The 27,046-nt window shown below is 31.8% G+C and overlaps 2 protein-coding genes across 4 annotated transcripts in view; one reads left to right on the top strand and one right to left on the bottom strand.

Moving 5' to 3' along the window:
• The window catches only part of Syn (synapsin), a 377,780-nt gene that overhangs the window by 74,100 nt on the left and 276,634 nt on the right, over positions 1-27,046 (top strand). Inside the window, exon 7 of the mRNA XM_085808167.1 lies at positions 103-192. Coding sequence (XP_085664293.1) covers positions 103-192 — 90 coding nt within the window. The remainder of the gene's footprint in view (positions 1-102; positions 193-27,046) is intronic.
• The window catches only part of Timp (Tissue inhibitor of metalloproteases), an 84,232-nt gene continuing 58,398 nt past the window's right edge, over positions 1,213-27,046 (bottom strand). For all 3 annotated transcript variants that reach the window (XM_035370609.2, XM_035370617.2, XM_035370625.2), the window contains 4 exons: positions 21,779-21,861; positions 19,401-19,506; positions 6,239-6,360; positions 1,213-4,115 (listed from right to left, as the gene is read on the bottom strand). In XM_035370609.2, coding sequence (XP_035226500.1) covers positions 3,906-4,115; positions 6,239-6,360; positions 19,401-19,506; positions 21,779-21,861 — 521 coding nt within the window. In that variant the 3' untranslated portion in view covers positions 1,213-3,905. The remainder of the gene's footprint in view (positions 4,116-6,238; positions 6,361-19,400; positions 19,507-21,778; positions 21,862-27,046) is intronic.

Below are 27,046 nucleotides of genomic sequence, written 5' to 3'. Positions count from 1 at the left end.
ATTTTTGTATGCATTGATTTTTTTTTTATAAAAATATTATTCTTTCTTACTTGAATAATATTGAAGCTAAATTTCTTTCATTAAATTTTTTAACTTTTTCAGTTTTCACAACTTCTTCATATGCAAAAAAGGTTAGATAAAGAAAACTTTCCCCTCATCGAGCAGTCATATTTCCCAAATCACAAGGAGATGGTGAGTATGGTTTCAAATTTAAGTCATTATGAAAGGCATATGATTATGCATCGTCTCTAAAATATAGTTGACTCGTGGAAACATTATGCATTGATTTGTATAACTGTTTATATTTCAGTTATGATCTTCAACTTCTTAAATGTGTCCGTCAATCATCTTTACTAGATGTTAAACTTATAAAGAACTTTGATACCGCTGCTTGTGAAACCACTATCGTCAAGAACCTTTCTTTCTAATATAAATAATAACTTTCTTTTACTATTTCTCAAACACAAACCTCGTGTTATTAAATGATGTACTTGACACCATTTTCTAACACAGAACTCTCGTGTTGTTAAAAAAATTATGTACCGTATCTGCTTGACACCATTTTCCATAACACGAGTAGAACGTTATTAAATGGGAAAATTTGACAATATATATAAATATATGTCATTTAACACGTAATCTGAAGTCTTAGTTTTACATATTTAAAGAACATACACACTTTTACACAGAATTTTATCACCACTTAATTCCTGTCAATTCTGTTATATGATTTTATATCTTTGCTATTATGTATTTTAAGTTTATCCCAAATCACATTTGTAGCCTTAAAATAGCCTCATTACATTACTAATGCCCTAATATTTTTTTTTCCAAAGCATTCTTGTCAGTTGTAAATGATAACTGTAAACAAGAGCGAACTCGTAGCATTCAACAATGCCAGTTAGATATTACTGAGTAATGCATAAACATCTAAATAGTCATAGGAATAATGTATAAGTAATTACTATTTCGTATATTATTTTATGCCTATTTAAAAACCTCTAAATATTTTCACTTTTCGCGCTGAGATAGTCTCACCCCTTATTAGTGGTTTTAAATCTCCATTAAAAGATTTCGAAATTAGAAATGTAATTTATAATTTTTTGTGCTATATCATTAGGTACGTAATTAAGCTAATAGTATCACTTGCCACTATTGTCAGAGAAGTAAATGTGATACCTGAAAAGTAAATGAAATGAACAACAGCACACGTTTAAATATCAAAATGCTTTTATTTACATATAAAGGGAATAACCAACATACAAAGGAACACACACTTTTCATAACTCTGTGAGGTCGGTAAAGCGTCAAAGATCTGCCATGGTGGGAGGGCTCGCGGGCTTTCTTCCATTATAAAAGACATATCACAGTAAAACTACTTAAATATTTCTCGCAAAAAACTTACTTGCAGACAAAGCATCTTTGTTTGTCATTCTTGTTCACTTTTATTGTTTTGTTACATTTGATAGTGTCAAATTTCTAAAAAACTCCCGCAAAAGGAAACTTGTCAAAGAAATAATATCAATTTTGCTAGTAATGATGAAAATATTCTCTCGAGACCATTTCGAGCTCGTTTTCTGAGCTTATGAACGCTACCCATAAAGTTTTCAAATAATCTTCTTATTTCACTAGCTCAGAAGTTTGCAAGTACTGCGCAAAAAGAGAGTTTTTAAACTCCTCAAAATTTATATTGAAATGTTTCTGATTTTGCAAAATCTACACAGCAGAGTTCAAATAAAACTCATGATGAATGATCAGTGAGAGCGAAATTTTAAATTAAAGAAAGAAATGAACTCAAATAACTCTAACAATGATGATCTTCAAAGCTGGAAAATGATGATTTTATGCAACTTTAGGAGATGACGATAGAATTATACCGACTGCAACTATGGCACTGTAAAATAAAACATCACTATTTTGGCATATCTTATTTAAGAATTATTAAAACTCTTTTAAGAATATTTTCACACACACACACACACACACACACGTGTATGTGCATGAAAAATATTCTTAACGTATTCTAAGGGAAAAAAAGTCAAAATGAATAATGAACACGGCACTAAATGGGAGGCAGCGTACAAGTCTTCTTTAAAAGAAATGGTTACAAACACATTTCAGCATAAAATGACATTATGAAATGGAATGTTTCAGAAAAAGAAGTCTTAGGGCTAAGTATATTTCATGCTTTAGAAAGTATTAATAGTCTTATTCACCTAAATATTTCAGCAAATGCAGATTCTTGCAGAAATCCAATGTACGAAAAAATACATTAGTACTTGAAAATTTAAGATGATTTAGTCAATTTTATTACCACAAACAAAGAAAGTTTACGGTAACTACACATTGCGCTATACTTAAAAATGATGAGAAAGGAACAAACAGAACCTTCCAGCTTTGAAAGAGAAAATGATTTACACTAATCAATATGAAATATTTGTACAATCTGGGAGAATACACACACACCGCTCCATAACATGAAATTATATTCTACAAAAGAACCTGTACATATTTATAGTACATCGCGATAATGAAATATCCCTCCGTCTCTCACTTTTAGAAGCAAACGTGGTCGTCCTCTTAAAGTATAATGCATAACATAATCATCCTCATTAAAAAAGGGGGAAAGAAAAATAACTTAAATTAATATTTACAAAGTCCTGTAAAGCGGTTAGTAGGTAAAGATGCGCATGACAACATCCCCCATTAGTTCAAAGTTCTAATATGTAAAAGAAATGAAAGAAAAATTCAGTGTTTGTAATATTAAACCTTAATAGTTCTGATAAATGTTGGTAGAATAAATTCTGTAGTCGCTTCCTTTCAAATACCTAAATATTCGGGCAAAGAAATGGAACAAGCTAAATTCACTCATGGATGTGCTAATGAACGAAATGAAATACAAGAAGACAAATTTTAGAATTATACCTTTCAGAAATTATAAAATTAATTACGATATTGTCCTTACTTCCCTGCTCTTAATTAAGCAGTACTAAATCTAAACGTGAAGATTAAAATTTTATTTAAAAAAAATTTTTTTTAATTGAGACGTGAGGAAATAAGCAGCATTTAAATCTTAGTATATTACAAACTGCAACCTAAGTGTGCAAACAAAATGTTTACTGCGCATTCCATTTTCAGTACCGCCAATGGCTTCCGAAAGGTAAATCAAAACAAAAACCAAGTACGAAATAGATAGCTATGATGATGAATATAAAATTAATGTGATAATATTTTCCTTATCAATTAGCAAAAGGTAAAATGAGTACTAATATCACTGCAACTGATTACGTATAATCACTCCTTTTTTAAAAGTTTAAAATTTTGATGATTTTTCTTTTTAAGTTCATCCCATACCATCATTTAGTTTCTGTCAGTTTTACATATTCCAAACAAATTACCGTCGTCAGTAGTAAAGAATAAAATGAAATTTCGCAATCTCTATACAACTTTCTAAAATGCCATTAAATAATCTGTGGGGACGAAGTATACCTCTTATACACCTCACTGTGTTCAATTGTTGGTGAATGTTCCGCTTTAGGGTGCATTACATAAAATCAACATGACCACGTATGGAACTGAAAGACGTGAGCAATGCTTGATAAACTAATGGAGCATGCATACAAAAAACTTGAATGCAAAAATAACATAAATTACAAATCTGAACGCTGTTCAAGCATTTCGCCTTGAAAAATTTGACAGGATGGCAAAAAACTAATACCCTCACTCCTCATACAGACGTCAGTCCTTAGACATCGTTTCGAAGTTCACTTCTAGTCCTCTGGGCCGGACAGACACTTCCCGATCTAGTTGAGGTAATCTATAGCTCACAGCACGTAAACACCACATGGTATTGAAAACCTTCACAATAGGTCCAAGTCTTTTCAACACATTTTCCGAATAATCTCTTAAGGTTCTCTATCTCTTTCAAGTTTCCTTTCCTTCATGCATCGACGGTATTGTGAGGTGCTTACCCAGGAACAAGTTTCAGTTCCGTTTCTACTCTGGGCTGTAGGAACACATAGCGAGTAAAGGCCTTGACAATCGCTCTTGCCCCGGAAAGTATCCCACAGGCAATAAGGTTCTCTCACGTTCTTCACATAACCAGGCATACGAACCTAAAAAAAAGGATCTGTAAGATTTCTTGGTAAGGTAAAATGTGAGATATACTGCTGTATATCTGTACTTGCTGTGATTCTTACTCAACAAATTTGCAATAAACTCATGGATTATAACGATAAAAGCAGGTTAATTAATAATTAAGAATAATTAAGCAGAAGTCTGCAGTTTGTTTTTAGATTAAACATATCAAATAAGTAGAGATTGAAGGACCTAAACGTTTCGGAAATTCAGTAGCCTACTTACTGAGCAAGTCTAGATTTTAGAGATTATTCTATGCATCTCAGCATTTCATGGTCATCCTTCATTCAGTGAGAAAGGAGACGAAATTGCATTCAAAGAAATAAGATATACTGCGCAATTTGTTTATAGTATAGATTAAATATAAAATAATAAAACTTGCGCAAGACAGTTAATATCTATTAAGAATGCTATGTAAATAACTTACATTACTTCTCTAATTTTTTAATAGTTCTTGAAAACAATTTTAATTCATGTACAATTTTTTATCTTGATGTACAAATAAATTTTATTCGTAATTAAAGTTTACTAAATAAGCTATTATCATTAAAATAATGTCATGCAATAAACTATTATTGTGCTTCAATTACTAACAGTTACATATTAATTACGGAGTATTATTTTCAAAATGCGTTCAAAGTAATACGTTTTGATGAATACTTTCGTCTCCCCAACCTTTTAAGATTTTGTTTTACTCCACAGCCTTCGATGTTTCTTAAACCAAAAAAAGTAAATGAGAGAACTGAGATAACGCTACGTTTAACACATAAGTGAATTGTTAGTAAGTGACTTGCTGAAGTTCTTAACTAATCATCGCTATGTGATCGTGCGTGGTATTTTAAACCGAACACCATTATTTATATATACATATTAGTCGTGATTTCCTTCCATCATATCAGGTGCAATTAGTTACGCAGCAGAAATAAGACAGACAAGCAGTTTCGTGACATGAACCATCCTCCTTATTTACTTTGTTCAGCTAATTAGATAATCATCATAATACATTCGAAGAAACAAGCACCATTTAAGAGCAAAGGGCTCGATCATGCAGTTTTAAAAGCTCAGAACTTTTGTCTTTATATTTCTGAATCAGGTGAAGTACAGAACGACCACGTGTTCTAAATTCTTTTCCCTTCTAAATTATTCCGAGTTGCTGTTATTCCACTGATACTTTGACTAGTCTAGATGTAATTGACATATAAGCTTCGATAGAAGCTTAATAATCTGTACCCATAAATATAACTGTTTAATTGTAATAAGCATACTAAGAGCTATCAATCATCAGTTATATCAACAGTTCTTCAAATAAGGAAATCGAGCTTTGATTAAAAAGCGAAGACGTTTCAGATATCTTTAAGAATAAATGCCCTACTTGAAGAATGGAAGAAAAAAGTAAAATTGTAGTAAAGACATGGATTAAAGTAAAAGACAGGGTTTAAAGAAAGATGATGGGATTTAAAGAATTTAATTAAAATTTCTGACATAGAAATTAAATATTTTGAGAAATGACACTGGTTTATTGTAATAACTCATTTTCGTTTTTACTGTAGCATTTTTAGCATATTTTAATTGGTTTTACTCAACAAATAATAATATTATTACTAGCGTGCCTGTGTGAGTTACCGTTAATAAAAATTCGTTATTTATTCTGCAGATATCTTTAGCAATCCTATTCAAATATATCTGAGTTATGCCTATTGCAAATTAACGCATTAGATGATATAATTGTAATATATTAAAATTAAAGGATATTCTGCATGTTTTCAGCTGTTAAATTTATCATTACGTATGAAAGTAATTTTATGATATATACCATTTAACGAGAAAACTTCGAAAACAAGTGACAGTAGCATAATAATTTATGGACAGTATTTATTAAATACACACACTAGTTTCTATCAACAGCATACTTAATTTAAAAATGAATAAGAATCGATCAGATTCATCTAAAAGAAAATATGAAATCTTAAAATAAGAAGCACAAAAATATACGAATATTTAGCATTCATCATTCGATGAGAGATTTAATTTAATGGTGTTTTGAATATTTCTCTGAAAAAGCATACAGAAAAGATTTTATTTAATTATAACCGCAGCTTACCTTGCAACGACAGCCTTGTTGATAGAGTTTTCGGAATCCCTTTTTTTGCTTTGCAGACAGCTTAGGCCATTCTTGAATGAAGTGACACAGAGATACAAATGGCTTTTCACCCCGTATTCGACCTAAAAAGAATAAACAAATAAATAAACACAATTCTATAGACGTCCATACAGTCTGCCAACTTCTGCAAATAAATATTTCAGTCACAGGATTTGAAATGGAAACTTCTACTGAGGCTGAGAAATCGATAAATTTGTGAAAATCCAAGAATTTATGGATCAAAATACATATACGTTTCATTTATTTTATACTGACAAATATTGGTTCGAGTTCAAACTTTCAGTTTTTCCACAATTTCGCTTATGTGAATTTCGCTCCCAGGGAAATCAGAGATTTCGGAAATACGTAAGTAGATAAATGTATTTCAGAAAGTATCGCCAGTACGACTTGTGGTTAAATATTGATTTAACATGAATATTTGAGTTTAACTAGTGTTTTGGAGGGAGTTCTTTCGTCTCCAGAAAGTGCTGAATTCCTGAATTCGGTTTAACTAGAGCATAAGATTTAATTTAGTTGTAAGAACTGCCTTAATATAAAAGCCTATCAAACGAAGGATTGTTAAAGCATTATACATTACATTTATTTTTCAGAAGGTTTTTGCTAGTTCTGTCAATCGTTATGAATTTTATTTAACAGTAATCAAGAACTGTTGAGTAAATTTTAGATTTAGCTTTAAACATTTTTTTCAGTTCTTCTCCATTGGAAACTCGCTGCCATTCTTAAGGTGTATTTCTCGTAGCTACGACTAAGAGAAAACTTACATTTACATACATTTAAGTCTCATTTTTTAAGTAAGACCGTTTAAATTTTGGGAATAATATTTAAAATTTTTTCTCAGTTAATAAGAAAATGAAAGGGGAACTCAATACGAAACTGAAACTCATATAGAAACTAATTCACAGGTAAAAAAGTGAATAGAATTAATTGAATATGCAGCATGTGACGCATCCATTGCAGAAATTAAATTGGAAGTCATCACTAATTAACAGAAGGAAGATATTGAGTAAAGTTTCTAACCCGAATCATTACATTTTCTGCAATACCCCTGCTTATCTAAATTGATGCCTGAATCATTCGGATTGCTGACAATTTTCAGCATCAGCTACGTAAATCGCAATGAACTCAGTGTTTCAATACAATTAAAAAAGTATATATATGGCAAAAATTTATAATTTTCTGCTGTTTGATAAATTATTAAGTGTTTAGCTGATAAAGCAATTTACATAAGATAGATTTAATATCAAGAAAAAAAATGATAAAATAACATTAAAAGATGTCATTATATATAAAGGACTCTCCCCCCCCAATTAAAGTATTAAAACATTAAAAATTTTGAAAAACTCTTGAAACCATTATTTGTTACGTCACTTCACCTTCAGTTTTTGCCAAATTTTATCAAAATAAGACAATTAATTCTTAAAATCTTGAAAAGTCTAATGTATGCCACTGTTAATGTAAATAACTTCCTAAATCGGAAATCACGAACCTGAAAGACTTCGGTCTTTAGGCCTTGTTATATTTTCTAGAAAAACAGCAGTTTATAAACCAAACGTTGCAGATCAAAAGAAGTTTTATGCCATGTATTAACATCTTTCGTGATTACAATTCGCAAAAATATACACAAAAACTAAATTATGTAACTTTATATATGCTTTCTTTAACATTTATTCAAGCATACAAAATTAGTTGATTTTGTGCTTATTCGTCGCTCAGAAAGTAACCAAATACCAAATAATTCTTATAATCTTTAAATTACTGCAATATTTTTCCTCTTTTTCAGGTTTTTCCAAAATATTCTGCAACAATGAATGTAGTTTAAATGCGTATTGAGACATTTAACTTTGAAATTAACAAGCTCATTTATTAAATTACAGAATGTGCGTAATAATATCAAACTTCAACTGCACTGTATTAACAAAAAGCGATGAAGTATTCTAAGCTAAAGAATATAATTTATGCAATTTTGAAATCAGCGTTTTCAATTATAACACATGTATTTTATAAATTTCATAAATATGATAGTCCCAAATATAACTATCACTAATACTCACGATATCTAGCTATTGGGGGCAATACTAAAAGTACATATTAATGCAACATTAAACATAATTCGCGATGTCTAATCTTTTGACGTTGCAGTTATTTCAACTAATACTATTAAAATAATAAAATTCATGAAGAAGAATAATTATGATATTGTATAGTGTCAGTTGTCACCAACATAAGGGCTTGCAATAAGTTCATATAATTGTAATGCAAATTAACACGATTAATTAGCAATAAGCTGATTCTTTTATTTTGCATTGAATTATTGGAGAACAGTTTTTGCAATCATCTATTCATAAAAACGAACTGCCAGTCCTCTCGTAATTTATATTTTTTGAGTTCATGTATTCATGGATCATTACCGAAAAGTGAAAGAAATTCGACACATTCTAATAAAGTCATTTCTTTCTTTTAATACTGAATGCTCAACTGATATCAGGAGTTCAATCATTCCCAGCAAACAAAAACAGATATCCTTGGAATACTGTTTATTTTCGATGAGACCTCAAGATTCTTTCGGATACAGACAACTGTTCGAAAGAATTCATTTGCACCTGCATGCATACATAATGCGTGACCCACAATTATTATGCATTGATGACGTTTATTTCTTCCGCCAGTCTGCAACCTTAAGTGAAGAAGCGGCATTATTGTTGTTCTTGTCGGAAACCATCAAAGCAGTGCGTTCTTTTGCGGGTCAGAGGGCTCCGCTTTTATCGGTGAATTTTGCCCTGGCTCAACAAACAAATTTATTTTTATGTACTAAGCATTTACGCCTTCAAAAACATTGAGATCATGGAGGACTTTCAAATTCAGTGGAAATTCTAGACATGAAAGAGAATTTCATTTTCAAAGTATTCCTCCAATAAAAGTTGATTAATGATTTCATGGAATACCTTTTCTTAACATTTTATTTTCAAGCATAGCTCTGAGATTAACATGGAACCTTTTTCGCTTGCTGCATATGTGTCAATATCTGCATGATTTAGCGTAAAATTTTACAGCTTACTGCCGAGTAGTCTTTCGCACTGAGTCATTTTTTGAAGATAATTAGACATGTAAGAAGCCCTACAAAATCTCTCAAAAAATTCTCCTGGCTGTAGTCTTGAAACTGCAATACACAGTAATTTTTTTATTCATATGATAGCCTTTTATTATGATCCACATGAACAGTAAAAACTATGTAAACGTGTTGCTACAATTATGAGCAAAACAATTACTTAACCCTTAAATGCATGTAGTTGCCATTTGGCAACATTCTCATATTTAGTCACGTAAATTAATTCAAAACACAAATTTTAGCTTACTGCATAGTGGATACATACTGTTTACGTATTATAGTTTTTAAAATTTCAGTGTGGTGGCCCCGCTAACGGTGTAATGCTCATTATTGTGATTTGATGTGTACGATGTGGTGCACATTGTTTGTGTTTACGAATTTCGAATTTTTGATTTTGTATTTGATGTATTCAAAGTTTTTAAATTGTTTGAACAAATTTATAAGATATATATTTTTACATAAAATTGTTATTACATATTTGCCTATCTTTTTTTTTTCATAATTTGGCAACAATATGTTTTCAAAAATTGGAATAAAACCTTAGTTTATATTTTTTTAGTATTTTTCCTATTTTACTTGATATCAATTCTAATATATTTTTTTACTTTAAAAATAAAAATAAAAATTCATACATTTAAGGTAAGGTAAAATGGCTAAAAGTCCAAAAATAGCTAAGGTAATTAACGTAAGATAATTAATAGTTGAATCTTAAAATTACAGTTTCTGCGCCTAAAAAGTGATGTAAAAAGACTAAATTTAACATTTAAAATAAAGCCTAAAAATGGCTAGTGCCCACCGAAAAAAATTTTTAGAAAGTAATATTTTCGTTAAAGGATATATATTTTTGTACACCCACGAAGATGGAAGAACAGATAAAGAACAAACAAGTATCAATAATCAATCAATGCAATAAATTTTGTAATATTATGGTGTAAAATTGGTGAACAACAAAGCCATTCTGCATGATTACCTCATGAAAAATATCAACTCCTTCCGCTCCTCAGAGTACACTTTTTTATATTAAGTAAATATAAATAATAGTGTAAGTACTTCTATATAAGTAAAATGCATTCGGATAAATATTTTACAACGCAGTTAACACCCAATTCATGTAGCGGCATAGGACTGATTTCTACAATGTCGCGATATTACGAAAGCTAAGAGAATAAGAGTAGTCCTTCAGTAAGTAAATATATATACGAACATCATTTTAAATTGTTGCTGAAATCAGAAAACAGGAAATTTAGAGCAATTAGCATTTTTGTATTTCAAGTTATGTAAAGGTAGGTAATAAGTTATTGTTATATGGTAACATGTAGTTTTTAAAGGGGTTTCTGGCTTAAACTGAAAAACATCTATGGTAACATGTAATTTCCAAAGGTTATTACAGGCTTAAATTGAAAGACTACTATTTCTCAATTCGAAAGTTTTAAAGCATATAAAATATTACATATGACGAAAATTACCAAAAAATGCAGCATAATCAGTAGAACGGATTTCATATATTATTTATTTCTATATGAGTGCTTCTTTAAAGGCAGTAACAAGGTATGAAAATTTTGAAGCGGAGAAAATTTTGCAAAAGAAAGAAATCTCATTAACAAAAATTCAATTATATGCAATAATTTTTTATTCTACTATTTCTCGAATATATTACTAATTCTTTGTCTGCCGGGAACAATAATATATATGGATAAATTAATTTCAGTTTATTTATCTCAAAATTAGAAAGAATTTACATGTGAGTCTCTCTGCCACAATACGTCCAAGATTCTGTTTTTAAAGGAAGTGCTTACGAAAACCATTGACTTCTTTAGCAAAAAAATTTATAGAATTTAAAACCTATTTCAGTAATATTTTTCATTTAATCGTGAAACTGAAGCATGAGTAAGATATGCGCATAAATAAAAAATAGCGTGTGCCATTTTCGTAAAAGTCATAATATTAAAGCATAAATTATTATTTTTCGAAAACTGTAAAACAATTTCTGCTCTCAACTACATGTAGACCGAACACAGAAAGTTAAAACGAATGTGAAATAAATGCTGCGCAATGAAAAAAAAAATTGTCATTCTGACAGTAAGTAGGTCAAGCTGTTGAGTAACTATATTGGATCTTCAGACTCATATAAAAAGCAAAAATGCTTCTCTTGACACAGATAACGCTTAGAATAATATAATGGACATATCGAATTTTAAGTGATTCTTCCGCGTCTTCATTTAGCAGGACGTCCGAGCGACATTAACGCAGTACTTGTGCTTTAACAAGACAATTGAAAATACTCGCTAAACAATGCTGAGGATCCTTTCATACTGGACCTTCAGTTTTGAAATTTAGTGACAGGGTAATGAAAACATATACAATATTTTTCTTCTTTTTAAATAATGTTAATTCAAAATACAAAAGCTTCAGAATGGATAGAATAGGTAAAATTTAGCTAGATATGATATTATAAAAGACATATCGAATTTTAAGTTTCATAGTTCGCTTCACAGTTTAAAATTACATTCATGAAAAGAATTTTCTAATCAACAAAATATTAATAACGCAAGTGATTACAATATTTAACATGCTTACGCAGAAGTTGCAAAAATTATATTTTAATTTAGCCTTTTAAATTAGAAAAAACATATCTATCTATTTCAAACATATGCTTAAAGTTTGATTTTATTACTGAGATTTCAAATTCTGATTTACAGATGACTCTACATATATAGAGAAATGGACTCATTCACTCCACACTCAGTTTTAAAGCTTAATAATTAATGATTACTTTTCTTATCTAAAAATGTTGCATATAAATACATTCGTGTGCTAAATTAAGAGAATTTACGAATTATGTATATTTTTACGAAAAGTATTGAACCAAAGGCACTAATTATGCAGTCGAACAATTGTGCAAATATTCAGAGTCGAACGCGTGCTTGTCTGCGGAGCAGTGATTGTGAAGGGGATATAAGCATACGAGGGGTTTTCGGCGATTTGTTTGTTCGTATGCCTTCGCGACATTCACCGTGGAACCATCTCAAAGTTGAAAACTGCCTTGCTGCATTGGTGGGATCGACTCCCACAGGGACTTCTCAGCTGCCTTATGTCTAGTACGCCGTCAAGTTGCGTGACCTGTCTGGCTGTCAGTAGGTATCACAGCCCATACTAGACTCATTTATAATTCGGTAACACATGTTGGATTTTAGACATCAGTGTACTATAAGCTTTACTGATAATTATGCGTACTTTGAAATGACTTTTGAAAGGTATATTTCTTTCTCTGTCATAAATGTATATTCTTACCAAATTTTATTAAAATCTGTCCATTAGTTTTTCAGAAAATGTCTATAATTGAAAGTTCTCTTAATTTTGGACACGACTATATTTAGATTTTGTCTTAGAACTTTCAAACATGCGCACACTTTTAATATATGCTAAGAATATTGTTTTCGCCAATTTAAATGCAGTATCTAAAAAAAAGGTTAAAATTTCCTATTTTTTAAGAGATGTTTTTCCTATCATAAAAATAATTCTTATTCTGAGATATGTCGTTTATGCAATACATTCAAATAAACATTTAAATACATCAGTATTAAAATTTAAATGGAAACATATTTTGCAATCATATATTATCATTTGCCAAATAATTGTCATAACAACGTATCTGAAAACTGACACATAACGGGTATTAATTTGAAATCATAAGCACTAACTACAGAAAATTATTATTAGGTATAATAACGGTAATTTAAGCCATAAAGCGCGATACACAATTGAAACGTTTTTTTTATTAGACTTCATAAGAGGGGCGAAACGGTTTGAGAAACTATGAGAAAAACGGTTTTCATCAGCCTTAACTCCCCTTTTTTTTAACTTTTTATTTGTTTGTAAATTCTCCCATATTAATCATACTGAAACATTGTCAATAATTATAAATCTGTTGGGAGGATCTCAATCATTCTGAGGTATATATTTCTAAAAAAATTAAATTAAAATAAAATAAAAATAAAATAAATCACATTTCAGTAAAGTCCCTTTCATTTCTAAAATTAAATTTCTGAAATTAGAAAGAAAGATACTTTATACATTTCCTTTAATGTTAAATTATTCAATTAAAAATTTTTTTGGGGATGACGCAAGCTGATTTTATCAAATGAAAAGATTGCCATTTATCAAATGAAAATATCACCATCTCTTGCAGTGGTTATCCTCAGTTCTCCTACGGTAGCTAATTATTATTGTAAGCTTGTAACGTATGAATCACGATAAAATGTACAATGTACTTCTTTGAGAGAATATGCATCCGTAAAATTTAAGGATTAAACTTTTACATTTACTGTCTGTGTTAAACTAATCATTATTTCCTGTTTACAAATTCAAGTGTTGAGATATGAAAGCAAGCCGTTAAAGAACGTCAAAGGATTTTGCTAAAATAATTAAAATAGCTTTATATTTATTTATTTAAACTAAATATTATATTTATACAGGGTGGTTATAATTACAGTTGCACTTTGAAATCGTCATAAAAGGAAAACAACTGGATCAAATATTATCAAACTTGGTAATCATGTAAAGGAGGTCATGGGAATTTACTTTCCGGGAAAAAAAGTTAAAAAACTCACCACCAGGGGGAAAATGACATTGTATGCAATATTTTTAAACGAAACAAGACATGTATGTGTTAATAGTATTTGTGTTACAAAGCATGTTCTATGTGGCGTCCACCATTTTCTGGAAGCAAGTTAAATAGTATTACTACACTCTCAACAGCAGCTCATAGCATATCAGAAGAAATGTTACGGACATGTCGGCAGCGTCGGATTTAGACTTGATACGGCCCTAAGCTATTTGAGATATGGGGCCCTTTATAAGTTCAGATATTATATGTCAGTGCCAAATATGATTTTTGATATCTAGAGGGTTTTTTTTGGGGGGGGGCATGAAAGCGGAGGCCCTAAGCTATAGCTTGTGTAGCTTATACATAAATCCTGCACTGCATGTCGGTGTATCGCATCTTTCAGTTTCTCCAAATTGTTTGGGTTACTTGCATAAATCATTTACTTCTTCCTGCCGTAAGCCAATTACAAGGCGGTTCTGCATAACCCCACAAACAGTTTCGTTTTAGAAACGATTAAAAACGTTTGAAACCGGTATCTTCATGTCTTAGAGCCGAATTTAGGCTCCAAAAATCACAAATTAACGATCTGTAAGAAAATGATTTCCGGAATGTGCACACTTTTGCGGTTGATTTGCGATCTCCCATTTTGTAATCTCTAATTCGTGGTTTTCAGAGACGGATCTTTCCGTTGCACGGATGGCGCACTTGACTTTTATCGCCTTTAAATGGCAGTTTTGTTCAGGTCAATGTTTCTTAAGGGTATACAACATGTTAAACCCGTGTGACAAAAGGTTAAGTTAGCTTCTGACCCTTATTTCGTTTAACAATATTGCATACAGCGCCATTTCTCCCAAGTGGTTAGTTTTTGAACTCCCTCCCCGCGGAAAATGAATTCCCATGACCTCCTTTACACGATGACCAGTTTTATAACATTTGGTTCAGCAGTTTTTATTTTATGACCATTTTAAAGTGGAACTTTAATTATAATCACCCTGTATATTAACTAATTTTTATATTTTATATTTAATTTTATATAATTTTTATATAAAATATTTTAACTAAATTTCGTAATATATGTAGGCCCAAATAACACGATAAAAAGTTCTTTCCAATTCTTTTGCATGATTGTTATATTTCAAGACTTCATAATCAGAATTTAAGGTTTTCTTGCTTTGTTGAATATTTAAAAATAAATTTCTAAACCCGAAAGAACGCTTTTTTCATAAAAGGAACTTTATGAAAATAACTAAATATTGTAGGCAGGTAGTCCTAGTGTGTTTTGCAGTAATCAATTAAACCTAAACATAAACTAAATATCGTTTTAGATCGCCACAATTTTAGCTTCCAGTAGTGTAAATAATGCAGTAAAAATAATTTTTATTACCAGGTTTGTATTTCCACTGACCTATTCATACGACTACGGAGTTATAAGTCTTTTGTCAGAATTAAATGCAAGTAACATTGTAAAAGAATCATCAGCGCATCTATGTATCATACGGAAGATCTCGAGTGCGATTCCCGGAGAAAGCAAGGCTGAATTTTTAAGATTCTGGCACACAAAAACTTAATAGTTCTACAGAGACGTCTGAACTAAAATATGATGGTCAGTAACTCGTCACCACCTTGATTTAGTCTATTCTTAGTCACTCTTTTAGTGCAGATGTTGGGGATATGTAAGATATTAGACATTCCCCTTAATGCGTCCTTATCCGGTAGTTGTTAAGTACCAATTAACAAACGGAATGTCTCAGTTTAGATTCTCGACGACCACATGTTTAATTTTCAGGATTTCCACTTCACCCACACAAACCACGAATTCAAGAAAATGTCTCCTTTCTTAGCTTCGAAGAATGTTTTAAGTGGAATATCCACCTCATACATGCCTTCTAGGCCTATGAGGCCTATTTAGACAAGTATTGTCTGTGAGAGAGTTATGCAAGACAATCAAATATTCATTCATAAGGTGACCAGGTATGAAAGAATAGTTCCAGTGTTACTTATACATGTTGTAAGAAGTGACTAAAACGGATAATCCAGGATCCGGGGGTATTTAGCCTTAGATGTAGGTCTATTTTAGCACAAAAAATTTTAGCAAAATAACCGAAGTAATGTCATAATTCCACGTGAAATAATTAAAGGAATTTTCAGCAAAGAAAGATTAAGTGGAGGGTTAAAAGTTCCTAAATAATTTTTGAAATAGCCTAATTTTTATCATGTTCCCCATTTAATAGCAAGATTTGAGTCAACTGAAAATGTTTTCTCTGCAAAAATGTTATCAAATAATATGAAATTATAGATGTTTTGAAAGAAAAGGCAAAGTAAATATAAAAATTTCGTAGAAGGGGGTGCAATACAAGAAGAGCCATCCACTTTAATGCGAAAGAATTTATTTAAATTCAAAGTATCAAGGGCATACATTGATGAAACCCTTGGAACTATTTTCGTACTTTGGAAGACTTAGGAAGCCACTTAAGGATTAGGACATTGATGGGTAATACGAGTTTTCTAATTTAATGATTGAAATGATATAAAATGGGACAAAATCTATGGAAAGAAAATATCTGCTCTATGGACAATACTCATTTTAATAGTTCTACAAATCCGGTGACTTTACAGTGCTGAGAGTCTATATCTTAGTATTACATCGCCTCTGTACGAAGAAATAAACATCGTGTAATGTGCAATATCTTTTAAACAAGTAACTGAAGTAATATTCATAGAAGGTACTGTCAGTGGACCAAATTATCGAAAACTGCTTCAACCAAGATTTATATTAACCGAAACTTTTTGATACTATAGGATTTCCTGATATTGGTTTTCGAGGCCTAAAGTCTAGGTTAGTTGATTCTGACAAAGCAGAGTCCTTTGGAAAGGATACCGTAACGGAGCACATTTTAAGTGAAGCTGATTCGTACTCGTGAAAACTGCAGAAACCCCCCAAAACTTCGCCTAATACTTTCTCCGGGAACTAATCCCTAAACTACTAGTGAGGCTATCCCTCAACTCTCCGGGAACTAATCCCTCAACATCTTCGATTCTAAACGGGCAAACTAAATACATGCTGAATTTTAGTTTGCCCATTCAGAATCGGAGATGTGTTTTATTGCCTTAAAACAACATTTTCCATAAACAGATTCTGTTAGATGCAAACAAATTCAGCGTTAAGTGGAATACATGCATACAGCATCGAGCTTGTGACATCTGGTACTGTAATTAAAGAGAGAGTTCACAAGAATGCAGCAAAATTACGGAAAGAACTAAATTCATAAACTGCTCGAGACACTAATGTTATAAATTCTGATATACGGGCATCTGTTGTTTTATCTCATTAAATAATAATTTAAAACACTTGAAAGTTTTTCTTTGCTATAGTACGTTTATTCTATGATGATTCAGTTTATTTCTACATAGAGCGTTCTGAGTAAGTAAGCTTTTGCTTATAAATTTGATTGCATTGCACAAACAGGTAACAGGACATAGTAAATAGAGGATGGAGCAGAAGTCCCGCATGGTTGCAATGCCTCAGAAATTTTTTTATTTAATTTTTTCTTTTTCAGGACCGTGAAGTACATTTTGGAGATACACCATGAAGAGAGTGAGTTGTAAACAGTGCACGAAACCGACAAAACTTTATTTTACAAATCAAAGATCCACCATTCTCACTCAAAGAGCATACCGTCGGCACTTCAATATGCGCAAGTGTCCTCATCAGACTGCGATTCACCGTCTGGTAGCACGCTTTCGGCAACATTATTCAGTCTCTGATCGCTCAAGAATGTATAGACGACGTTGGGTTCGAACTCCCAAAAACATTCAATGAGTGAAGGACAGGATTAATAACAACCACGTTCTCGTAACAACCGCTTTCTCTACCCGTTCTTGGGCGATCGAAGGCTGAATAATGTTGCCGAAAGCGTGCTACCAGACGGAGAATCGTAGCCTGATGAGAACAACTGCGCACACTGAAGTGCTGGCAGTATGCTTTTTGAGTGAGGATGATGGATCATTGATTTTCAAAATAAAGTTCACCGTTTCGCCCGCTGTTTAAGACTGAATCTCTGCATGATGCATCTCCCAAATGTACATTCCAGTCCTGAAAAAAGAAAAAAAAATGAAATAAAGATTCTCTTTTTTTTTTTAAAAAAAATTACAAAATTGTCAGGCACTGCAACCTACGCACGACTTCTGCGTTACCCTGTATTTTATCAGCTCTCGGTACCTCTTAAAGGAAACTGAATTGCATTTAAGTTATGAATACGAAAAACGAAAAAATCACCTATGCATCTTACAGACAGTGACAGGGTTAGAACGTGAGGCAAAAAGTACCCGTTATTCATCGGTACTATGAAAATGCGAGAATTATAATGCATATTGTAAAACTGAGTACTCGAACATATAGAGACGAGAACAGTACGCTTGAGATTCGCAGGAAATAAATGCATTCGTTTTTCCAGGTGAAGCAAACGCTCAGAAAAGCCAACGGAAAATAGGTATTTCGGGAGGATCTTTCTCCATTATACTATGGAAAAATTTATTTCAAATAAAAGGAAATTAACATCATGAAGCCAAATAATCTGCATGACACTAAACTTGGGGCATCGTAACTCTATTAAAGACATAAGACATAAGAACATAAGAAACCTCTATCATAAGAAACCTCTATCAAAGAACATAGCGACTTACGTCCAGCAATTATCGCAGCTGCAAGCTTTCCATGCGATGCTATCTCAGGTGAATGGAAAGTCCCGAGTTCGAGTTCGAACAAGAGCCAGATTTATTAAAATTATTTCTCGCTTCGAATATCCCCACTTATTTTCGAATATCACTACATAACATAAATATACTACCTGAATACTATTTATTGAAGTAACTGCTATTTTTATTAAACGCAGTTAAAATTACACAATGACGCATTCAGTACATTATTCAGGGAATTGTGTCAGGCGTTGCTTAATAATGATAATCACCATTTAAACTGTTGGATATTAAGGTCATCAAATCTATGTATTTGTTCACATCCCCGTCATAAGATAAAGGTCTCACCTCACGTAAACTATGCTAAAATCTATTTTAAATACTTTAAGTGTAATTTTAAAAGCTTATTTTACATGACAAACATTTATACGAGCCTTTTCGTATCTTCATCCTTGTCGTTGCAGCTGCCTGACTACGGAAATAAGAATTCTACAATCATACTCAAAATAATGCATATTTTCATTTGAATTACAGAATGAAATTTCCGTTATGTGGCTATGTCTATATTACTTTATATTTATTTTTTCAGTAGATGATATGATTCATTCTACTAAATTCCATCTGCAACTGAAGTCTCATGTTCTCGTGAGGAGCTGCATAAGTCGAATAAGAAATAATTTTCATTTATTCCATACCTGCTATTAAGTATCTGGTAGAATGCAGCGAGACTCCGCAAGCAGCTTCATGGTTGCTTGTCCAAATCAGTCCTTGGCTCAGAGCTCGTCGGGCTTTCTCAGTCATCTGCAAACGAAAATATGACATTAATAAATGATATGATACCTGTAATTTGACACTTAATTCATTTCGCCTTCATAACAGAGTTCCGTCATAAAAGTACCGGCACCTTAATGCAAGTCATCTACTGTTCGAAAAGATAGAAACTTTTATAACGATGCCTCGACATTCAGTTGTCTGCACCCTTACTTAGATCAGTTTCTAACCAAAAACATTCCAAAGAGATGTCAGGGTCGCTATATAAACATAGTTTTCATTCACAGCTGCAGATTACATTCTTGCCTTCATAGCACTGCTCCAGCATAAAGATGCCCGCACTTTATGAAGGTTGTTCTTTAAAATACGAAATTTATCTTCATAAATCTGTGAGCATATTCACATCTGGGCACTCTTATAAAATTTTCCGTCTTTTTGAAAGATAGCTTGCATAAAGGTGGCGGCACTTTTATGATGGGTTTCACCACCATAAAAATGATGAAACCCATCACGAACGGTTCTCTTAATAATTTCCACATCAATCAGACAGTTACCCACATAGGATCAGTAAGTACATGGTGAATTAAAATGAATGACCCAAATTTGGATAAGCATAATTTTATATCAACAAAACCATGCGTTAATATTGTATACATCAAGTGAGAAAAGAAATCTGAGTGCGTTACAGAATGCCGTCGAAATGTCGATCTAAAAAAATAATAATCTTGCTGTGCAGCTGTAATTGCAGCAGACCCGATGACTTGGTTTTCTCAGTTACCCTCTTATGTCACAGATCTAACAGCAAGCGACTTTTTCCATTGAGGGTACTTTTCAGCTGTTGTACCGATTTTTGCTAAAACTGCCCACAATAAATGATCTTAGAACTTCCACTGCTATTTCCATGGAGAAGAAAACGAAGATTATGCTGCAGCAAATACGGCTGGAATTTAATTATCATTTTTTCGTTGCCCTTTAACGAAAGAATTCACGTATACTACATGCTGGTAATATTTGGACAGCTTCCCTTTCACTTCATGAAGTACTTGTCATAATGTGTGGTAAATTTAAAACATAAAATCATCTGAAATCGAGTCAGTCGTTCTGAATCACCTTTTTTAACAAAGAAGAGTCTTAAAACCCTCTATTCACTTAGAAATAAAAGAAAGGCATATTTGTAGTTAAAAGTTTCGTAGTCTTCAGAATGAACGCTCGCAGACTACATGTTAGATCTCTCTGTAGTAAAGAGAAAATGCCCGATCAAACAATGTTTACAAGTTAATGCGTTTCTGCATGTCGATTCGTGTGATGAGGCTGTAAAATTTTGTAACTAACCATCTTCTTCTTTTTTCTTCGTTGTAGAGCTAGATTTGATAACCACCGTAATTTTCCGCTTAAGAAGCGCTACGATCATTTTATCGATCAGGCACTCATCTATTTTACCAGAGAAAGATCTAATGCAGAGTTTCTTAAACTGTGGGTCGCTGGACCTGCGGCAGCGGGTCGCCAAAAATTCTAGCAGTTTTGATATTTCTTTAACTTATTTTAATAATTTTACAATTGCCAAATATTTTTACGCAATGTATCTGAAAGCAGATAAAGGTAAGAAAGACAATAGAGACAAAGAAAAAATGAAAACGTTTCGAAGCATTCGTTTTATAATACAAATGTTCATTTTACTTGCTTTGCACATGACGCTGTCATTTCATCTGTTACTTTAAAAATTTTCATATTGTTCTATGTCTTAAAATTAGAAATTAAAGTTAGTGACCTAAAACTGAAGTAGTATATTACAGTACGAGTGAAAAAATTGTCAGTTTCACTCGCGCGTGTGTCGGATTTGCGCAATGCTTATGGGCTCCCACAAAATTTTCATAAATATTATGAGTCTTGGGGTCGCGAAAAATGTCTCAGTGATAAAAAGGGGTCCTAACTGAAAAAAGTTTAAGAAGCCCTGAGCTAATGTGTACAGTCTGAGACCTTTCACTCAGAAATAAAAAAGATGCGTATGAATATTTTAAGACCCTTTAAAACGTTTAAAGTGACAAAAGTTTGTGTTATAAAGATTATATACAACAGGAATAATAAAAAATTAAATTAAAATATGTCACGCTTAACAAATTAGTTTTACACGAATAAATTTTGAAAATAAAATGTCGTGTAAGTCTACTGTTATGCTCTTAGTACAGAAAAAACGTTACAAGAAAAGAGAATTTTGAAGAAATCAACCTTGAAAAAATGTCTCAAAATCAAGAAATCAATTGAAAACTGTTTAAATTTATCTTAATTTCGTTCTTATACTTACTTTAAATTCCTTTTTCACTTTAATGTGATAAGCTGTTATAGCCCCGTCACCCTTTCCACGAGACTTCACCCTCAAGACAGCAACTGTTGGAAAATAAAAACGTGCAATCAGAAAAATTCAGATAAAAGTTTTAAAATAATGGAATATTTTTTAAAACATCCTGACATTTTTAACAGGATAAAAGTTCAGAAAAACTATTTCAAATTTCTATCTATTTAAGGCTTTGAATACAGTATCGGGACTTTAATTTGGAATTCTAAATAACCAAACAGATTTAAGATCGTCACATACCAGAATAGAAATAGTGAATAGGAAGTCTATCTATTATTCTTCAAAACAATATTCATATAGTTAATAAATGATTATAGTTAATAAATGATATTCATATAGTTAATAATGATTTCATACGTGTTAAGACCTCTTCATTTTATTTTCCTGGTTAGTATATAGTTAAACCTCCAACTATTACTTCTGATAATATATAATACATACTCGTATTCTTATACATCTCTCTCAATATATACATATAATATTGAATGAACTAAAATTCATTGAAATCGAAAAAAAAAATTTCTAATACTTGCGCAATAGCTGCAAAGTAAGATAATAATAACTTATTTACTAAACAATATTGATTATATTATCTCCTAATATAAATTTAGTAAAATGTATCAAAATGAGGGAACCCAGAAGTACGAAATTTAATTCCGAAAATTGTTTTTTATAAATTATAACTTTTTTTATAATTTATAAATTTATTAACTGATCCCTCCATGCAATTTGAATATGCCGACAAAAATCGCAAATTTTGAAATTAATATCTCGATTATTATTTACCGAATGGGAGTCAAACATTTTTTTTTTTTTTTTTTTTTTTTTTTTTTGTTATAACGAGTATAAAACTTAACGAGTATAAACCTAAATATAAGTATAGGGACCGGAAGAAAGTATAAAAAATTAAATTTCGTAAATTTAACAAAACTAATATCTTTAAAATCTGCTAAAACGTGAATATTTGCGTCATTTAAAACATTTTTGTAAGTGGAAATATATGTCTATGACCAATGTCTGCGCAATTAAAAGCCTGGTAAGGACTTCTGCAGATACAGTACATACATTTTCAAATCTACATCTTTGAATCTCATCTTCTTGTTTTTTCTCCCCCTTCCCCAGTATAATACATGCAATACATACAAAAATGGAGTTATTTAAAAATGTGAATATTTTCAATGCTTTTGTAATCAAATCCGTAAGCAAATATATAATATTACGTATCCTATTATATTTTGAACATCAGACTTGAAGCAACCTGTTTTAAGCAGAAGTATTATATATTAAGTCTTATATTCTATTTTGAATGTTACACTAAAAGAAACCTGAGCACAGGAATCGATTTTCAGCTGTTAGACTACTGTTTAGACTAGAAGGATCTAATTTTAAGATGATTATTTTATTATATATCAAGTATTATATTCTATTTTGAATGTTACACTAAAAGAAACCTAAGCACAGGAATCGATGTTCAGCTGTTAGACTACTGTTTAAACTAGAAGGATCTAATTTTAAGATGATTACTTTATTAATCATCGACCAACAGTGACATAAAGTAACTACGGCTGATTTGAAAAAGAATGAAGACGACGGAAAAGAAAAAATCTGAGGTTAGCTGATGTTTCCGCTTAGTGATCCGCAAGTGCTATAAGTATGGTCCTCAACCAAAACAAAATCTATGTGAAAATTTGACTCATTCGTAGGCAGCTATGATTCGGAACAAAATCTGAAGAAATTTTAGGTATTTGTTGATATTTCTAGGAGACAGTAACTATAATAATGAGTTTATCTTTTAGTAAAAGTACTGTAGATGGCTGGATGACCTATCTGCATGTTAAGGTGCGACACGTCTTTTCTCTTTGTAAGTAATTTTCTCCTTCCTTGTGTGCTTATGTGTGTAACTGGAAGCACGTCTGGCTAGCAATCGAAAGGTTGGAAGTTTGAATCCCGGCGTGGGCATCGCTAATTTTATTTTCCTGTTTTACGCTTCGACAAACCTTACAGACTCTACTTCTCTCATTTTATCCCCTTTCCCAACGATTGTCAGGAATATATTAAGAACAACTAATTTACTATGGTGGAAAATGCCTTTCAGAATACCTTTCAAATTTCCCTTCTGTAATTTAGAGAATGTGAGGTATTTTTGATGATATCAAATAAGTTCTACTTTCTAATAATCCTTTCTTTTCTTTTTCCCCCCTGATTCATTTATTTACTGCATAAATTATTTCTACAAGGAAATACCCATTGCAGAGGTATTTTATCACGTATGAGGTATTTTATCAAAATTTTACTGAAATCATTTAATAAACTAGTGACTAAATATTTAAAAGACTGAATGAGGATGAATTTTCTAATATTTCTAATAATTTTTATAAATATTTCTCTGTAGTATTCCAAAAATTCATTTAGTAATGTTCTTGTTTGAAATAAATATTTAATCTAAAAAAAAAAAAAAAAATACTACATTTCAGAATCTGGCAATTAAATATTTCGTGCATCTATACGATCTAATCTTCTTGGCCATCATACAATGCGACTAGATTTACTTGGATGTCAAACCTTTACGAATTCTCGCACAGGCGTGAAGATGAAAACAACAGGGAAAGGTGAAGAATATCCTTCATTTAATCATAAACTGAATAAAAGGAGGCACGGACTTACGTGCTTACGAAAAACACCGCCCACTTGCGGTGAGAACATAAACGTAATTTAACAATAAATTTAAATGTAGTGCTTGACTACACAATTCAATTTAATCCGTCTAACAGGCTGACGCAGACACCTACACGGGCGATATACTAACTAGGCGGCCAGCTTGCGTAGCCGCGACTAAGATCAACAGCTGGAGGACAAAGTAGCAAACGTGCGTTTCACTAGCGAAATCACGCTCTGTCTAACCTTTCGTTTCAATCGTTAAAATACTCTCATTCACCTACTTAATTTGGATCCTGGCGAGGAAATGTAAGGGGAAATAAGAGAATTCAGGAAAGGCTTACAAATTAAAATAACTGTTAGAACACTAAACAGGCCCCTAATCTATCTACCAAATGCCTAAATCTATCGAAAGTCTGTCTACGCGAAGAACTTAAAGCTTCCCATCAGTTAATATACCCGTAAGTAATATGATCAGTAAAACCCACGTATTTAACACTTTTCTAACAAGAAAAACTGCGTCTGTTGTATTTATTGGAAAAGGAAGCTGGAAAGAGAGTCTATTTCATAAGGTTTTTTGAAGTAGAGTCTCCTAGAGAGTTTAGTAATTCCAGTATTTGTACCCCTTGCTCGGATATTATACGAACTTTGTAGTAACACACCTGCCCTAAAATGATGAATGACGTGAATTAACAGATTATTCTTCAAAAAACAAGTGGGTCTAACAAATGGAAGCTGAAATTTGGAAAAATTATCCAGGCAGTCAATAATTTGCATTAATAACATCAAACGTTTTCTGCTAGTATACAACTTTCAATTTAGATCAGGCACTCTCAACCTGTGGTACGCGTACCACTGGTGGTACGCTAGAGAAGAATAGGTGGTACTCAAAGAATCAAAGTATTTTTAACTATTAAATTCAAAAATTAAAATCCCAACATACTGATTGAGGTTTTTCTCTAACACTCGTAAATTTATGCGATCTGAGCTTTGTTCAAGAGTGGTGGTGTTTAGTAGTACTTTGTAGTGGTGGTACTAAACGTTTTCAATTTTTGTTTAGATGGTACGCGTTAGTCAAAAAGTTGAGAACCGCTGATTTAGATGATTGACACTATTTCACGAATGCTTTGTCAGGAGCAATCCTTAAAAATTGCGCCTACTCTCGAATTATTCATCAGCTATATAAGTAGAAACTTCAGTAACTTTGATGACTGAGATAGAAACGTACCATATGAATGAAATAAAGTCAGCAGCTTCTAAAAAACGTGTCCATGATACGCGCACTTTGAGATTATATCACAGACATCTCCACATTTGTTCCTTCTTGCACATCGTAACTTAGCATGTTCAGGATGACGTAGAAGAAACTTAATGCATTATTTATCAAAGATTTTCCTTCAGGCAATAAAGTGCTTGATCACCTCCGATCGCTTCGGACACTCCTCCTCGTTATAGGCTCGAAATTCACAAGCTTATTTATACAAAGTAAAAAAGAAATAGGCTCCAAGCTTTGAGAAGGGAATGTGTTTTTGTGATGACGCTTAAACGGCATGATAAACAACGTCTAGAATTTTATCAGCTGAATTTATAAGCAAAGCGTTTATTGCTTGTAAATTATTTAAACATCAGTGATAAAATGATAAACGTCAACTAAAGAAATCATGGATCATCTCGATTTCACTAAAACACTTCTAGCATTTTTTTAATCCCTGTTGGGAATATTTTTATTCTGCAATCCGCAGAGTAAATTATCCGTATGTAAAATTATTATTTCAACTGTATTAATAAATAATAATTCAGTTTTCAAAAGAATTTAATATTTTTCTGAAAACAACTGACATCCAAATCACTTAAGTACGGTAGAATTAATAATACATAACACGGCTTCAAAAAGTTTGAAATATACGACGATTAATACTGGCCATCAATGAACAAAGTCACAACTAGTGTTCGCGGTTCACAGTGTTTTTAAACTGCACTGAATACTTGTTCATTCTTAACGAGACTCTTAAAATAATATTTTTTTTCCATTAACAGAACAGACACACAGCTCCCCAGCGTCAATTCGACTTCTAAGTTTTTTCAACAATGAGGAGTTGATTGGTCATTTGTTATCATATGATTCATCCCCACGTCCCACCTTTATGTAGTCTAAGCTACGAAAGCTTCATTAGTGTCCGATGGCGAGCACTGAAATATCTAAAGAACTCAAAAGCACATTTTTTCATGATGAAGAATGATCATAAAATAAGTATCCAAATAAGTTATCCATTATTTCATTATAAAATCCATTATTTTTTTTTCCTTTTCATAGCGATTTTTGCTCTTAAATTTTCATATCTAAAAGTAGGATAGATGTAAAAAACATTACTTGCAAATTTAACTATTATTATCAAACGGACGGAACAAAATATTCTACTTAGTGCGGTGATATTATCATAATTATTCTAAATTCTAGCTACATTTTACTTTGAGTTACATTTTTAACACTTGTATACTGATAAGTTTTAAATAATTCCCATAAAATATACTAAATATATGTATATAAAACTATAAAACATT

The sequence above is a fragment of the Stegodyphus dumicola genome, chromosome X1 (genome assembly GCF_044657685.1).
Source record: "Stegodyphus dumicola isolate Sdum_Otavi_A_Nest chromosome X1, ASM4465768v1".
NCBI classification, from domain to species: Eukaryota; Metazoa; Arthropoda; class Arachnida; order Araneae; family Eresidae; genus Stegodyphus; species Stegodyphus dumicola.
This window is presented reverse-complemented; position numbering and strand designations above follow the sequence as displayed.